Source organism: Camelina sativa, chromosome 10 (assembly GCF_030686135.1).
Source record: "Camelina sativa cultivar CO46 ecotype springtype chromosome 10, ASM3068613v1".
Classification (NCBI taxonomy): domain Eukaryota; kingdom Viridiplantae; phylum Streptophyta; class Magnoliopsida; order Brassicales; family Brassicaceae; genus Camelina; species Camelina sativa.
Window position 1 is genome coordinate 3888966 of NC_141889.1, and position 16680 is coordinate 3905645.

A 16680-nucleotide genomic window follows, 5' to 3' on the forward strand; every position below is an offset into this window, starting at 1 on the left:
TTGTAATATTTAGAAAGCACTATTTACAATAAATTACAAATATTATAGACAAATTGACTTATACACATGAGACACATAAATTCAAATCTATGAATAATAATATCAATTCTCCTATTTCAATAATCTGTCAAATTATCAAATTGTAAATGATGCATATCTAAAAATTAAAAATTAAAACTTTAAATTTTAATTATTTGTATGACATGTTATAAAATATTTTAGAGATATTATTTTAGGTTGAAAATACAACATTACAATTGTTCTATAGAATTGAGCTTTAGGAGAAACATACACTATTATATCAGTACATATATATATATAAATTTACATAATTATTAATTTATGATATTATTGGGACCATATTTTATAAGGAGATTTCGAAAAAATTATTATCTTATTATCTTATCGAATATTGTTAATTTTTACACTAGTCCGACTTGGGACCAGTAAAAATTTATTAATTTATAGTGTTTATTAATTTATAGAGTATTAATTTATAGAGATTTTACTGTATATGTATATGAGACAGAGGGAGTATTATTGATCTTTACTAGAAAGTGAGTAATCGGCCCCGAGTAATGTTGGCATTGAGGGCAAAAATAAAATACTAGTATTACGCTCTTGTCTACGAAACCAAAAAGGAAGTAAGATTTGAGACTTGGGTGATTGAATGAATAGAGTTACACAACATATATATATATATTAGGCAGTGCAAGAGAGCTGAGGTAGACAATTCTTTTGTCGGACTAGCTCGTGCATATCGTGCACTATCTTGAACACTGCTTCTGGTCTAGCCAGCCTCAACGCATTCTGTGACATTATCTCCAACTCTTTTGATGCGGGTCCAAACCAATCCGCTACGATCTCTGATATCTCTTTTGGTGATTTTGAGAATTTCCCACATCCGTTCTCCACCACGTACGGTACATTCCCTGCCTCCTGCGCTCGATATCAAAACCCCCCAAAAATTGAGAAACTGAACTTAACATAGAAATGGGACTCTGCCTTTAAAGTGGAACTTACTTGACCAGCTATGTAACCGTTTAAGATTATCGGTAGCCCTCTTATCATAGCTTCAGCTATAGTGCCTGGACCAGCCTGCACAATCCCAAGTGACAAAGATAAATAAAGAAACAATCGTTCTAGGATCACTCTTGTTTTTCAGGTACAAGAGAGTAGGAATGTTCAATCCAGGTCTCCACTTTAAGAACATAAGAATTTGGTTCTGTTCAGTTTACCTTGGTTATGATGCAGTCACAGGCACCCATACATTCCTCCATTTTCGTTATAAACCCCTTCACCTATGAGATTAAGAAGATCCTTTCAGCGACTTACATAGAGTGCCTAAGAATGTTGATTTGGTATGAAGAGTGAGAAGTGTAGAGTACCTGGACTGGGATTTTCCAGTCTAAGGAACTTAATTTGCTTTGGAGTTTCTTGTTCCGTCCACAGATTACAAGAACCTGACCTACTGCTTCACCAAGGCTCTCGTCATACAAAGCATCTGCAAGTGCTCTTGCTGTTGCCTCGATGGGACCCATCCCTTCTCCTCCGCCCATTAACAATACAGCTGGAAGATTCTCATCCATTCCTAGCTCCCTTCTTAGTTCAACCTGTGATTTTCCGGAAAGATACTATTACATTTGGATATGTTTTAGTAACAAAGACCAGCCAGTAAGGGAATCTTTCCAAACCGACCTTTGGGCGAACTGGTTTTACAAAGGAAGGTCGAACAGGAAGGCCGTAAACTTTGATTTGTGATGTTTCAAGTCCTGCCTTTTGCGCCCTTTTTGCCACTTCTGTTGATGGGCAATAACATCTTGTCACAAGCTTATGAAACCTAAACATCAAAACAAGCATGTTGTAACTTTATTTTACAAAAGAGCCTATAGACCTTTACAAATGAAAGATTTGATAAAAATTACTAACCATGTGGGATGGCAAGTGCTTAAGTCTGTAATAACTGTGGTGAAGACGATTTTCTTAAGCAAGCCTTTTGATCTTAGGACACGAAGTGGGACATGTTGCATCAACGGATGAACACTGATTATAATGTCCGGTTGATATTTCATTAGCCCTTGGGCGATTTCCCTGTAAGATTTAAAACAACGGTATCAGAATCGACAATAAAATGACAAGATTGAATTCCATAAGAGAAGCAAAGACCAAGGAAAGCTATAGGCTAAATTTGATGCCATAGGTACACTTAAGAACTCTCTATCAAAATTCTTCTTATAGTCAAAGTTGGAACAGACAAATGACTTATTCCAAACTATAGACCTTAATCCTCACCTGGCAATAAAAGTCGAAGTTGCTGCAAAATTAGATTGATGAATAACGCGTGGAGCTGTACCATAATAAGTCATTTTCCACAGAGTTCCATGTTTCACCAGAAAATTATAGCTCCGGGGAAGCTGGTTGAACGGCCAGGGCGTATGATCTGTCCACAAATCCGTAATAAACACCTGCGCAAGCACTCTTAATGAATGGAACAAAATCAACAATGACTCACACTACTTAAAAAGCACCCAAGCCCAAGAACCAGACTGAATTTAAAGTCAGTTTCATACTCATCTACTTACATGAACCAAACATCTAAATGCTTAAATTTCCTCTTAGCCAGCCAAACAGATACTTCAGAATTGTAACAACAATTTGTAAAAATACTCAAAAGTGAAATCAATGAATCAAAATTGGAAATGTAGAGACGAACCTGGTACTCATCACCAAACTCCTGATTAAAAGCAGCTTTAATGGCTTCAGCAGAAGCTCTGTGACCACCACCAGTATCACTCATCAAAATCAAAACTTTCTTCGGCCGATCAGCTTCAACACCATTCAACGGCAAGCCCTCCTCACCCAAAACCTCATTACTCGCATCTACCCTAACCCCACCATTCTCATCGCTCGACAACCCAACTCCTCCAACAGAGGCAAAGGTCTCCGGGACGACCTTATCGCAGTGAAACCTAATAAAGCTATTGAATTCGCTGATAAACCTACGCAGGCTCGAACCGGCACTGCTCTTAGTGTTCAAGCTAAGGGAAGCTAGGGTTTTCCCCGTCCTTCGGGTTGGTAAAGTCCTGAAGCCATTGAAGTACAAGGCATTGGACGACGAGAGAGCGTACCCATCTGAATTGGAACACGGAGATCGATTAACAGAGGCTAAACCTCTCAGCCGTGGGAAGAAATCAAAGACCGGAGCTGCTGAATCACTGGTTACCGTTGAAGGGTTTTGCATATTTTTTGATTTGAGAGATTCAAATAGCCATGAATGATCAAACGGAGAGAGATGCAGAGGGAGAGGAGAGAGATTGGAGCGCCACGAAAAAGATAGGATTTTTAAGAAGAGAGCAGAGTGGGGGGATGGATTGATTCAGGACGAATACGATTGGGGAGAGTTTTTCTTGTCTTTTTGGCCTAAACCGAAAAAAACTTATCCGAATATTCTCTCTATGGGCAAATTGATTTCTACCAGAACTAAGGTAACCCAATCAAACCAATTTTTTATATATTGTCAAGTTAAAATTGAAAATATCGTGTACACATACATTAATATATAGGAGTTTCTTGTAGATTCTGTAGCCTAGTTTATCTTCTACAAATGGATGTCGGCATAATGGACAGATTAATTCCGAAATTGTAGCACATTTTTCTTTACCAAAAACATAAAAGGCGTATGGTCCTTACATGTAATGGTATCACTATCACCCTTTAAAAACTTGATTAACTCGAGGTTATTGGTTTGAGATTTGAATAAAATTTTAAAGATTTTAAATATTACGTAGAATATATTGTTATTAAATTAAAATTTTGTTAATTTCTATTAAAGTTTAGTGTTATTAGTTTATGATTTGTAAAAATTCATTTAAAATCTTACAAATTTGGGTTATTAGATTCAGACTTTTATAAAGTCATTAAAAGTTTTATGTTTGTTACTCAATTAAAATAAAATAATTTAGGATTGTTAATGAGTTCAACTATTATGTTATTGGTTCATAATTTTAGACATTTTCTTTACAAAATAAAGTCATAAAAATATCATAAAAATACAGGATTGTTTGGAGAACTTTACAAGATTTTAGAAAACTAATCAACAAAACTCTTTAACAATCTTTCATTTATTCACTTTTAATGATTTTGTTGAACTCTTCAAAAATCTTCATAAGTTAGAATCCAATACCACTCTCTAACAGAGGGGAAGTGTTCCATTTTTTTATTTTTTTGTTTTGTATATTAAAGTTTTTGTTTTCATTGAAATAGTTAAAACTATGAGTTTGCAATAGGTTTTATATAATAATAGATTAATAGATTTTGTGCCTTGGGCTCATAATAAGTTTCGAATATGAGAGTTTGAGGTTCATTCTCTTTGGAATGTTCCCTAGTGTAAAACTATAGGGCGTTGGATTGATTTTGCATCGAAGACCAAGCGGAAGCTATATGGTTGGTAAAGTGATTTTTTAAACAGCAATACATCTTTTACGTAAAACAACGATTCTTGTTTTTCAACATATATATACTAACTTATAACCCCGTTGACGAGAGAAATAACGAAGAAAAGAGTTACATATATATATATATATATATATACTACAATTCGATTCAGACGAGTTATTTGCATTTAACAAATTTTCAAAAACTTAAGAGTCAATGTTGGCTTTGTGCTGCCCATGTGTTTTATGCTTCCAGTTATCCACTCGTTTCTCTATCTTAATCTTATACTAGTAGAATCTTGAGATACTTTTGATTTGTTAAAAGTTAAATTTGAGATACTCAAATATAATAATTATTTTGTTTTAAAAAATAAGGTTAGATTAGAGAGGACAAAAAGTTGAAAGAACTCGTTGTGGAATAGAATTCGTTAATTAGTACGTCCGACCAAATTAATTAAAAGAACAAGAAAAGGCTCGCATCGTGTGAAAACTAAAAGATGGCGATGCATGCCTTTCACATGCGTTATTACTTTATTAAATTAAATCCTTACACAATTAGTGTTTTACAAGGAAACTACGATGAACCTGACTTAGGTTATTCAAAGTTCTAACAAATAAAAAGGTGCAAATCTAGGATCGATCTCCTCACATTCGTTCGTTTCATTTCACATATTTCAACTTTTCAAGGAAAACAACAAACAAGAACTATTTATGAAACTCATATATAAATCGTTATGGTTGGAATGCCTATATATGCAAACGGTATATCCGTATACATAATTTACATACCGATTATATTTTCAAATTAACTTGACATTAAGTGGGGGTTATTGGTTTGAGATTTTAATAGAGTTTTAGAGTTTGTAAATGTTATGTAAAATCTGTTATTATTAAATCAGGTTTTGTTAAACTCTGTTAAAGTTTAGTGTTATTAGTTTGTGATTTGTAAAAAACATTTAAAATTTTAACAAATTTGGGTTATTGGATTCAGACTTTTATAAAGTCATTAAAAGTTTTGTGTTATTCAACTAAAACAAAAGAATCTAGGATTGTTAATGAGTTCAATTATTATGTTATTGGTTCATGATTTTAGACACTTTTTTTACAAAATAAAGTCATGGAAAGTATCACAAAAATACATTGATTGTTTGGAACACTTTACAAGATTTTAGTAAACTAATCAACAAAACTTTGAAGCAATCTTTAACAATCTTTTACTTATTCACTTTTAATGATTTTGTTAAACTCTAAAAAACTTTATTGATAAGAATAATATTCATATTGATAAAGATTTGATGATAACCAAAAAAAAACATTTTGATAAAGATTCATATTCTAAAATGATTAATTCAATTAATGTAAGATTTACCTCTTCTTTTGTGATATTAGTAAAATATTAATTTTCTTAGTTAGCCATTTTATTTATTTGTATGAAATAATATACTATTTTAAACAAGAAAATATATGCATATTTTCAATATAAGTGAATCTAACTTTCAGACACACATAAAATTCATAATCAAGTTTTAGTAGAAATCTGTCAAATATTTAAATTTCATTAATGTATCACACCATTATGAGTAATACTTTTTTAGAAAAATATTAAAAGACAATTTTTTTTTGAGCAACGTAATATAACTCTTAGCTATATATAATAATGGGCAAATGTGTGTGAGACTTAAAACATTAACCTTTACTCTATACCATTTTTTTCCTTGGGAGATCACAAAAAAATGGTGATGCCCGATCTTCCGGAAGATATGGTAGAAGAGATACTTTCAAGAGTGCCGGCTATGAATTTGAAACTATTGCGATCTACTTGTAAACGTTGGAATGAGTTGTTTAATGAAAAATAATTCATCAACAAACACGTCAGTAAGGCTGCAAAGAACTTTATGTTTGTGATGCTGAAAAATTTTAGGGTTTCTTTAATCAGCGTTAATTTCAATAGGATTCAAAGCAACGTTGCTGATCGATCTATTTTGGCTTCAAGTAAGCTTACCCTAATTGATTCCCATAGTAATTCAGATATTGATATATTTAAAATATATCATTGCGATGGTTTACTATTATGCGTTATGGAGGATGACACTGAACTTGTAGTTTGGAATCCTTGCACAAGACAAATCAGGAATATCAAACCGATAAATGTTAATGATATGCACAAGAACTATGCGTTCGGTTACAAGAACTATGCGTTTGGTTACGGAAAAACTACATCATGTCAGTGTTACAAAATCTTGAGTTTTCCAAGTTTCTACTATCAAAATACTGAAACAGTTGAGTTGAGAATCTATGAGTTCAACTCAAATTCACGGAGGACTGTTAATGTCATGGGACATCGTTGGTTTCTATACTCTCGTGGTATGCTTTTAAAAGGAAATACTTATTGGATTGCTAAGGATACAAAAAATATTTTATTAAGTTTTAATTTCACGACAGAGAGATTTAAACGTTTGAATTTGCATTTGAGTGTTCCGACCGTGATGTTATCGCAATATCAACTTTCAGAGAAGAAAAGCATTTGGCATTCATGCATTCTTTTGACATATTCGAAATACGAATATGGGTGACAAATCAAATTAAATCCAATGTCGTATCATGGAGTAAGTTCTTTACAGTGCCCATGAGATTACAACTAGTACTAAATGGAGGTGGGTTTTCGAAAAGGATGTGTTTCTTCATCGAAGAAGAAAAGAAAGTTGTCGTGTGTTATGATGCCAATGTTCTTACCAATACGAATATGATTTACATTGTTGGAGAAAATGAATACTATGAAGAAGATCTAGGAGATTCCGAACGATACTGGTCTTATACGTGCAGTTATGTCCCAAGTTTGATTAAATTTTAGTTCTTAATTGGAGGAAAAAATGATAAATTAATTATATTAACGTTTTCTATTATTATTAAATCATATCAACATATTTTGCCAGCAAGAAAGCAAAGTACTACAACACAAAAAAAAAAAAAAAAAATCGCGGTAATAAGTAAAAGGTATAAAACGATTAAAATATTTAGTGGGTTCATGAGCCCAATAAAGGAATAGGCCCATCCCAATTATATTTCGTTATTAAGTTATCTTCCAATAAGTATAACGCCGGCCGCCGGGTAAACTTCCCTCCGCCGTGGATAGCTCTCTTTCACCCGCCTCTGATTGTTCTGTTCGGAAAACGACGTGGTTTGTTAAATCTATTCAAAACGATGACGTTCTGTGCTTCTTCTTCTTCTTCTCACTTTTAATTCTCAAAAAAAACAAACCCTAAATCCCCGCTTCTTCTTCTTCTTCTTCTTCTTCTACTCAATTCGTCTGCTTCTTGGTCCTTTGCAGCAGCTTTATTCAGGAACAAACCCACTAATTCTTTGTTCGTTCCACGTAAAATTATACTGTACGGAATTGAAAATTGAATCTGGGCATGAAATTGTATGTTTGATCTTAGTTTCAAAGTGCTTTGCTTGTGTTTGATAATGCAATCACTCTCTGAATAACTAATTTGTTCAGAGCAAAGAGAAGATGAAGATTGCAATTGAAGGTTGTATGCACGGAGACCTTGACAATGTGTACAAGAAAATTCAACATCATGAACAGTTTCACAACACTAAAGTCGATCTCCTCCTCTGCTGCGGCGATTTTCAGGTAATCAATCTTTACTTTTCTTTCCTGAAAAAACAATATTGTTATCCCATTAGGTTCTGCTTCTTAAATTGTGAAAGATTCGTTCTTGTGCTTCTTAGGCTGTTGGAAATGTCCAGTTTAGGAAACTTTTTAGTTTGGTAAAGTGAAATCAGTCATTTTTGTGAGTAGGACACTTTGAGCGGCCACCATATAATGAGAGCACCATCAAATCGGTCTATCATGTTCGTGAGTATGATGTCCAGAAGTTGATGCAACTTGAAGAGCCGCTTGATATATTTCTCTCACATGATTGGCCTGTTGGAATTACTGATTATGGAGACTCTGAAGCACTTATGCGGCAAAAACCATACTTCCGTCAAGAGGTAAAACTTTGGGAGAATGATTCTACTTCTTCATTTTGGTTTTGAGATCTTTGCAATGGATTTGACCAAATTTAATTACAGATCGAGGAGAGAACTCTTGGAAGTAAACCAGCGGCTCTACTGCTGGAAAAACTGAAGCCTCGGTATTGGTTTTCAGCTCACTTACACTGCAAATTTGCTGCTGCTGTTCAACACGGGAACGATGCCTCAGTGACAAAGTTTCTGGCCCTTGATAAATGCGTACCAGGGAAAAAGTTTTTACAGGTTCTAATTCCTTCATGTCCACCTTATGCTTTGTTCTTGTGCCACAAAAAAATGGATATCTTATAATTTCTTAGGATGTTCATTAGATTATTGAAATCGAATCAGATCCTGGACCTTTTGAGATCCTATACGACGAAGAGTGGCTAGCAATAACACGAAAGTTCAATTCCATTTTCCCGCTAACAAAGAGATACCTAAACTTCAGGTATACCGTCTGAAAAAAGCTACCTACCAAGATATGTTATGTTTATGTTTCTTCCATTTATCTTTCTACTCCTACTTACGTATTGTTTTGAGACAATAGCGCTGCTGGAATGGATATACAAGAGAGCCGTGAATGGGTGAGGAAGAAGTTAGAAGAAAGGCATTTTAAACCTTTTGAGTTTGCAAGGACAGTCCCATCACAACGTATCTTTGATCCCATACCTGGTAAGTTAATGTGTAGCATTATGTAAAATATTGTTGAAGAACACCGACGAGATCTACTAGGATGTAAAGTATACGGATAATCGATTAAAAGTGTATTATTCTTGTGGAATTATGTAGAGATCCCACAGAATCCCCAAACGCTGTCTTTGTTAGAGCTCCTTGGTCTCCCATATCTCCTTGATTCATCACCAGTAACAGGGGAAAGAACCGATATCCCTGCTTCACTGGCTCCATCAGGTATGATCATGGCTTTCTTTGTTGATGAGGTTTTTGGTTGCGATACTATCTAGACACATTCTATGAAGTTTCCCTAAATGCATCAAGCGCCAATGGCAAAAGATATTTGGTCCAATGTCAAGAATCAAACATGTCATGTTGTGTATTGCAGATCTTCCGACATATGATAGCGAAGAAATCCCAATTGATGACATTGATGAAATAGAAGAGATGGAGAAAGCAAAAGAGGATGAGACATGAATCTTCCATTCCAGTGGTCAGAATCCTGTTCTTTTGCTAATATCTGTCTGCTTAATCGTCAACCTGGATAACAAACACATTAGTGGAGATTTGTGATTAGAATATCAGTTTTTTTTATTTGCATTATTAAAGAAAAGTAAATCATAAAAAATTGTATCGAAGACAAACCAATGTTCATCCATTATTCAAGAAAGTAGGATCACTTTTTCTTCCAGAAGTTGTCTTTGCATGCATTTTCTTGGGAATACTCACCGACAAAAACCATAGGGACAGTATGTCGGAACCATGGATTATGCTCGAAATGTTGGATTCAACTGAACACGACCATCAATGATTCTTCATTCAATTACGTTGACTTAACTTCATCACCTCAACTATTTTTCTTTCTCTGACACAAACATCAAATGCAAACTGCGCAGTGAACATATACTATTTATTATCACGATAACCGAAACAGTCCTTGCAAACATCAAATAAGCGCAAGCAGGTGCTTGCGGTTATCGTGATAATAAATAATCGTGTGTGTTACCTGGACGAAACAGTCCTTGCAAACTCAAAAGGTTCAGGAGCACACACGATTGGGGCGTCGCATTGCAACGCATTCAATGGAAGATTTAAACGAGACTCAAAAGGGAGTTTCGAGCTAATCGACGCGTCTCTCGACAAGTCATACGCAGAGACACTAATGAACAAATGTTCGTCCTCAGAATCGTCGTCACTGACGGTGAGCAACGATCCAGAGACATCTTCGACATTCGATAATCAGTACTATAGGAATCTGGAGACGCACAAGGGTTTGTTCCAAACGGATTCTGCGCTGATGGAGGATGATCGAACGAGGAAGATGGTGGAGGCACTGGCGAGTGATGAGGAAAGCTTTTTTCAGAGATGGAGTGAGTCGTTTGTGAAGCTGAGTATGGTTGGTGTGAGAGTTGGTGAAGATGGTGAGATTAGACGTACATGTTCTTCCGTTAATTAGAAACATTTCTGGCTGAACCAATGAAACTCCGGTAATTTAGAAAGAGTAAGTATCTCTCGACAACTAATTTCCTCTTGATTAGACGTACATGTTTTGTTAACGAATTTATTTGTTGAATGTTGCTCGTTCTAAAGTTGCGTATAAAAATGGGAACACATTTTCCGATTTTTCGAGTAACGAGATGGAAACTAATAATTTAAAGACTGGAACTAAACCATCATTATCGACGACAAATTAGTTTTCAGTGAACTATTTTAACTAGATCCGGACCCGCATGTATTATGTCATATATTTACATGTTTTATTTTTACCTTGAAAAAGTGTTTCATTTTAGTAGTATAGATTGATAAGGTAAATTTTAGAAAATTGTATGAGGAGCAAGAAAGAAAGCGAAATAAAATGTTTTACAAGTGACTAGTGTGGCTCGGTGTGAAGGTTGGTTGTACTTGTTGCATGTCGCTACGCAGTGAGGAAGGGGTAATAATAATAAATAGTGAGTACAGTAGTACATGATTGACTCACACACAGTACAACAACAGAGGGACGTGAGAAGAAATCGTAGAACATCATCAATCGCATCTGCATGTGAATACCACCTGTCAAAATCTGGTGAGAAGGACGGTTGATTCATTCTGACTTGGTTACACAGTAAAGTTGACAAAACCACCCCCTCAAGGAATATTAATTAATTAGTCATCTTTTTAAGGCACACAATTAGGCCCCCACACGAGATTTTTTTATTTCCTTTATACTATGACAATATAAATATATACTTATTTATTTCTCTCATAATTAGGATACTTAATTTTAATTATTCTTAATTGCTAATAACGAGAAGAAAAAAAAAGAAAAGGATATAATAATGACGATATGATACAAATGGAGGAATCAGCTTCTTCTTCTTCGTCATTTTATTTTTCAAAACGAAGACCAGAGAGAGAGAGAGCTATATTGGAGACGAATCCCTAATTTTTGTCGGGTCTTAAATCTGCTGTATTTGTTCATCTCTTTCTTCTTCTTCTTCTTCGTCAGGTACGCTCAAAACTACTCCCCCTAATTCGTCATCTCTTCGATCTCATCGTACTCAGTCCATTTGCCATTTTCAATTTTATCTGCTCTTAAATTTGTGTTCAATCTGGTCATTTTAAAGTCGTGTTCTGGCTTTTTATAATTCACAAGCATGACTCGATTTCGTCTTTGTTAATTTGTCTGGTGACATATTTGTTAGGGTTTGATTGGTGGATAGTAAAAGGAAGCTGAATCAGCTTTAGAATTGTATTTGTAATTTTGTTTTGCTCCGATCAAGACAAGAAGAAGGCTTTCGGTGTTTTTGGAGGGGGGGGGGGGGGGGCATTTCTGAGGAGTTATGGGATATCTCAATTCTGTATTGTCATCTTCGAGCCAGGTTCACGCTGACGATGGATCTGTTAGCGGCGGCGGACTCAGGTTTGATCTCTTTTACTCCTTTGTCCCACTTTAATCGTTTCTGTGCTCTTCTTAGTATTTTATTTAAGTTGCTTTTGGAGCTGTGTTTCAGTTAATCTAGATTGGAACATTTAGACATCTTTCTCTTAGGTGGATAGAGGAGTTTCTTCGTAATGTCTTACATCTCTCTTATGTTGGAAATAACTCAAGAGAATAATAATGTCCTAGCAATCTACCTTCTTCTGTCTAGTTTTTATTATCCTTCTGATTTGATTCTTTCTATCTCAAAAGCAGAACACCTTCTTCGTATATAAGACTTCAATTTATATGTGTGATTATATATATATATATATGTTTAAGGCATTGTCATTTTCCCAAGAAATGTCACTGTAGATGTTGCTGCTGTCAGTTTTTATTGTACAGATAGGTTGTAATGTGATGACATTCATAAACTTATATATATATGCAGTCAAAACGGGAAGTTCAGCTATGGATATGCAAGCTCTCCTGGTAAAAGATCTTCAATGGAGGACTTCTATGAGACTAGAATCGATGGCGTTGATGGCGAAATAGTTGGTCTCTTTGGTGTCTTTGACGGTATACATGTCTCTCTGATTTACAGAAACTAATGTGTTACTGACTATATCTTGCATGTAACAATTTCCAGTACTTTCTAGCATATGGAGAATTGTGTACCACTTATCATTATGTAGAATTAGACATATAAGTTCTGAGTTTTCATATGGTAAACTGGAGATTTAGTAAGGTTCTGTTTCTCTTGATACATTGGAACCTTAATTCGTGAACGTCTATTAATCAAATAATAGCCTTAAGCATTTATCGTCTTTACTTATTTTTTTTACATGTTAAGGTGCTCTAAAGAGGTCAATATACTGATGTAGCTAATGTTTATATCCAGGTCATGGAGGTGCACGTGCAGCTGAATATGTGAAGCAAAATCTGTTCAGTAACCTGATCAGGCATCCAAAGTTCATCTCTGATACCACAGCAGCTATAGGTTATTTTCACTTATTATCTTGTTAGCCAGATAATTAATTACATTTAGACCCAGCAAGTTGCCTTATTTGTCCTTCTGATTTTTTCCTTGTTTCTTATTTCAGCTGATGCATACAACCAAACAGACTCAGAGTTTCTTAAATCAGAAAATAGTCAGAACAGAGATGCTGGTTCAACAGCGTCAACAGCCATCTTAGTTGGTGACCGTTTACTTGTTGCAAATGTAGGGGACTCTAGAGCTGTTATATGCAGAGGTGGCAATGGTAATGCTTGTTCATTTTTATTCCAAATGTTCCTGCTTTGTCGATTACACATTGCATCCAGTATGACCAAGCCATTAGGGGTTGAATGTTAAGAAGTCCAAAGGGAAACATAAAATGATAGTCTGTCAAACAGTATATGTAGGTCATCGAGTCATAACTTACCCCTCATAGTTATAATCACATGATAGCACTTGAATATGAAATTTGCAATAAGTCGCTCAGTTTTGTATGATACTAATTTGACTCTTTTGTCAAAGCTATTGCTGTATCCCGAGATCACAAGCCTGATCAAAGTGACGAGCGCCAAAGAATTGAGGATGCAGGAGGATTTGTCATGTGGGCTGGTAAGAAAACATTTAGTGGAACTTCTCTTCTTATTTGAGTATATATCAATTGCTTAATTGGAATTATGCTAAAAGGAACATGGAGAGTTGGTGGAGTTCTTGCTGTTTCTCGTGCATTTGGCGATAGGTTGCTGAAGCAGTATGTTGTTGCTGATCCGGAGATACAGGTATTGACTTTGCGCCAAAATCTCCTCCCATATATTAAAAAATTACACCTTGTTATGACAAATTTAACTTAAACCTGCATTTGGTTTGATTAAGTTAGCGATGGGGTAACAAAGTGGCTATTTTGTGTTACCTCATACACTATTTTTCGAAAATAACTTCAACAATCTTCCCTCGTTCACTCATTAGCTTACATGAAATTTCAGGAGGAAAAAGTTGATAGCTCTCTCGAGTTTCTCATTCTTGCAAGTGATGGTCTCTGGGACGTCGTATCTAACGAGGTAGAACTATCGTTTGATTTCTAAGCTTCCCTACTAAAATTTCCTCTTTCTAGCATTCCCAATCTTCAGACTTGAAAACCCATCCGATCTCTGCTCAAATCTTATTTTCAGGAAGCCGTAGGTATGATCAAGACGATAGAAGATCCCGAGGAAGGTGCAGAGAGACTGATGATGGAAGCTTACCAAAGAGGAAGTGCAGACAACATAACTTGTGTCGTCGTACGTTTCTTTTCAGACCAAGCAGGAGGAATAGGTTCCAGCAGCAACAGTGTCCCAGTCGATCATGGTATCATTCCGGACTCATCAACCTAGTTTTTCACATTGGTAACGTCCATTCGGTGATCTCAAAACAGGTGAATCTGGGAGATTATATATTGTTATAGAAAAGTCGAAGGTTTTCAAGAATATACAGACAAAACTCGCACACGAACGTTTTTTTCTGTGTCGTGTTATATCTTTTGTTGTTGTTACTTGTTATACATTTGTTAATTGGGCATGTAGCGAAACATAGAATAAGTGTATTAGTACAAGTTCTGATTCATTCTACCTTTTGTCTGAGAAATTTGTGGTTTCATGGATATATATACCTGCTTTTACAACATTGATATCAATCAAATTTTTAAATGAATAAAATATTAGGTAAAAACGAGTACAATAAAATAGTAAAAACAAAAGTTGCAACTGCCACCCAACAACACCAGACTAACCAATCAATGCGCCTGCCTGGACTAATATTCAACCTTAAAATCCTTTTTATCTTCTCTATCTCAGTCCCATCTTCTGTCCCAACACCGCGAGCTGCTCAACAAGCTCAGTTCCAGTAAGGATCTCTGTGGCTCCGTATATAATGTTCTTAGCCATCTCCTGTCGGTGCCAGAGCTCCTGCAAACTGCTATACTCTGTAGTTACCTCCACCAATCATGAAAACAATGGCTTCTTTGAAAGGCCCCTTCACATAGCTATTACCATTAGATCCTGACTTCGAAACTCTAATGGTAATAGCTATTACCATCTCTCCTAGGAGCGCAGTGGCGATGTTAGTGTGCTTGTCAATCACCTGCTTCCTCTCAGTCAACACAGGAAGTGAGTTCACAGCATTCATCAGATGCTTAGTGTTCCCAATCAAATCAGTCCCATCAAACTCTGCAATACCCCTCGCACCACCTCCGGTTCTCCTATTAACCTCTTCCACGTCTTTCTTATACTTGTTCAGCTGAGTTTCAATCTCCAAAGCGACTTCAGGAAACTCTAAAGAACCATTTGCTGACCAGAACGGATCTGAACTGTCTACAAACGCTTCCTTCTTTTCCCCTGGCAATTTCAATCTGTTGAGCTTTAGACCCAAAACATCATGAACAAGAGGCCTGTATCTGAAGTCATGCTGTATCCCAACAGAGAGTTCAAAGTTCCTATCGAAAATACACAACAAAGGCCGCTGAAACGAACTCATGAAACCGCCTCCACCACCTTCGGTAAACAGATTGTTCTTGGACTGAAGCTGATCCCTAAGTTTCTGATCCAACGAAGAAGCAACCATCTCCGCTGGTCCACCACGAGGACATCGTATCACAGGAACCACACCAAGCGTTGTCAATACACAGAATAACCCATTAGAGACCTTTTCAATAATCTCCTCGATCTCTCTATCTCCAGCTGATGGATCATTCAACTGAAGATAAACAGAGTCCTGAGCAAGCGAAAACATGTTATCTTCCAAAGTCACAAACTCCAGATACTGATCATGCACCGACGCGAATCTCGCAACGGAACCTGAGTTCTTCAGAGTCCCCGAAGCTAGATTCTCGAGGAGAGGACGAGGGATACGAGACGAGAAATTGAGGTGATAGGTATGGTAGAGAGATCTGGAAGCATCAGCGATGATTTTATCGATATTGGACGGAGATGGTTGGATAAAGTAGACGGCTGCTGCATCAGGAACAGGTGATCGTACTTTTTTATCGATGCGCAAGGGAAGTGTAACGCCGCCTTGTTTAAGAAGATCTTTCACTTGCATCAGTGGAGCGATGATCTTCTCACCGAAACCGTCGTAGATCAGGGCTTTGTAACATTCCTCGTTTGGATTCAGAGGTTGGTTTAGGTTCAGCATCCGGATTACACATTCTGCAAAAAACAGGATGCGAAATCAAACGTATAAAGCATCTACCAAAAAAATTGAGACCATGCAAAACTTGAAGAGCAAAAAAATAAAAGTTACCCATCTGTTTGTGGCGGAGATTGAGAGCCATGGAGTTGTTCCAGGAAATGTGTTTAGTGAAAATTCTGATAATCCCAGATTGTGTATTTTAACAGTAGAATTAGAGAATGTGGGGGAGAAAGAGTTCGGTTGATCGTATTATCTCTGTCTCTATTGATACCAAAGTTCATACAATTGAAGTCGATGGCATAACAGTAAATAAATGTCTAAGATAATCAACTGGGCTAAATCCCTTCAAGGCCCAAAACTGAAAGATTGAAGATTAACCAATATCGGATTATGCTTTTAACTTTTAGATTAAGCTAATGATAGATGATGATAATGATATGACTCACCTCGAAAATAGCTAATTGAATACGATCATTCTAGCTTCTCAAAACAAGTGTGACTAA

At 36.0% G+C, this 16680-nt stretch overlaps 3 protein-coding genes and 2 pseudogenes across 10 annotated transcripts; 3 read left to right on the forward strand and 2 right to left on the reverse strand.

Moving 5' to 3' along the window:
• Positions 1 to 587: 587 nt before the first annotated feature.
• Positions 588 to 3688, reverse strand: LOC104717012 (monogalactosyldiacylglycerol synthase 1, chloroplastic). 2 transcript variants are annotated; one of them, XM_010434516.3, is made up of 8 exons: positions 2714 to 3688; positions 2293 to 2465; positions 1930 to 2091; positions 1699 to 1840; positions 1389 to 1613; positions 1239 to 1301; positions 1024 to 1098; positions 588 to 939 (listed from the first exon to the last, which is right to left on the reverse strand). In XM_010434516.3, the coding sequence occupies exons 1-8, from the start codon at positions 3239 to 3241 to the stop codon at positions 703 to 705; spliced, it is 1605 nt and encodes a 534-aa protein (XP_010432818.1). In that variant the 5' UTR covers positions 3242 to 3688; the 3' UTR covers positions 588 to 702. The 2 variants fall into 2 exon arrangements, with proteins under 2 accessions (XP_010432818.1, XP_087326215.1); XM_087470089.1 differs by having other exon boundaries at positions 2293 to 2478; positions 2714 to 3393.
• Positions 3689 to 7526: 3838 nt separating this feature from the next.
• Positions 7527 to 9813, forward strand: LOC104720027 (lariat debranching enzyme). 6 transcript variants are annotated; one of them, XM_087470091.1, is made up of 8 exons: positions 7530 to 7854; positions 7933 to 8067; positions 8236 to 8429; positions 8511 to 8693; positions 8780 to 8898; positions 8998 to 9122; positions 9240 to 9359; positions 9511 to 9813. In XM_087470091.1, exons 3-8 carry the CDS (start codon positions 8316 to 8318, stop codon positions 9597 to 9599), a joined length of 750 nt encoding a protein of 249 aa, XP_087326217.1. In that variant the 5' UTR covers positions 7530 to 7854; positions 7933 to 8067; positions 8236 to 8315; the 3' UTR covers positions 9600 to 9813. The 6 variants fall into 6 exon arrangements, with proteins under 6 accessions (XP_087326216.1, XP_087326217.1, XP_087326218.1 ...); XM_087470092.1 differs by having other exon boundaries at positions 7532 to 7819; XM_087470094.1 differs by having other exon boundaries at positions 7537 to 7819; positions 8799 to 8898.
• A 71-nt stretch (positions 9814 to 9884) lies between these two features.
• LOC104720028 (peroxidase 46 pseudogene) lies at positions 9885 to 10578 on the forward strand (annotated as a pseudogene).
• Positions 10579 to 11366: 788 nt separating this feature from the next.
• Positions 11367 to 14635, forward strand: LOC104717014 (putative protein phosphatase 2C 59). The gene is made up of 9 exons (XM_010434519.2): positions 11367 to 11610; positions 11807 to 12024; positions 12473 to 12600; positions 12923 to 13021; positions 13125 to 13283; positions 13541 to 13627; positions 13703 to 13794; positions 13999 to 14073; positions 14185 to 14635. The coding sequence occupies exons 2-9, from the start codon at positions 11945 to 11947 to the stop codon at positions 14383 to 14385; spliced, it is 921 nt and encodes a 306-aa protein (XP_010432821.1). The 5' UTR covers positions 11367 to 11610; positions 11807 to 11944; the 3' UTR covers positions 14386 to 14635.
• On the reverse strand, positions 14622 to 16433 carry LOC104717013 (SEC1 family transport protein SLY1-like; annotated as a pseudogene). Its single transcript, XR_015568956.1, has 2 exons — positions 16289 to 16433; positions 14622 to 16194 (listed from the first exon to the last, which is right to left on the reverse strand). The product of XR_015568956.1 is annotated as an SEC1 family transport protein SLY1-like (transcript).
• Between the last annotated feature and the right edge of the window lie 247 nt (positions 16434 to 16680).

Bases quoted from the DNA above. Each gene is read 5' to 3' on its own strand.
- LOC104717012 (XM_010434516.3), bottom strand. From the start codon at position 3,241: ATGCAAAACCCTTCAACGGTAACCAGTGATTCAGCAGCTCCGGTCTTT. The intron at 2,092-2,292 runs GTGAGGATTAAG...TAAATCTTACAG, and splicing joins ACTTCGACTTTTATTGCCAG to GGAAATCGCCCAAGGGCTAA. The intron at 1,302-1,388 runs GTACTCTACACT...TTAATCTCATAG, and splicing joins ACTGGAAAATCCCAGTCCAG to GTGAAGGGGTTTATAACGAA.
- LOC104720027 (XM_087470090.1), top strand. From the start codon at position 8,316: ATGCAACTTGAAGAGCCGCTTGATATATTTCTCTCACATGATTGGCCT. The intron at 8,694-8,779 runs GTTCTAATTCCT...GATGTTCATTAG, and splicing joins CAGGGAAAAAGTTTTTACAG to ATTATTGAAATCGAATCAGA. The intron at 9,360-9,510 runs GTATGATCATGG...TGTGTATTGCAG, and splicing joins TGCTTCACTGGCTCCATCAG to ATCTTCCGACATATGATAGC.
- LOC104717014 (XM_010434519.2), top strand. From the start codon at position 11,945: ATGGGATATCTCAATTCTGTATTGTCATCTTCGAGCCAGGTTCACGCT. The intron at 13,022-13,124 runs GTTATTTTCACT...TTCTTATTTCAG, and splicing joins TGATACCACAGCAGCTATAG to CTGATGCATACAACCAAACA. The intron at 13,284-13,540 runs GTAATGCTTGTT...CTTTTGTCAAAG, and splicing joins TATATGCAGAGGTGGCAATG to CTATTGCTGTATCCCGAGAT.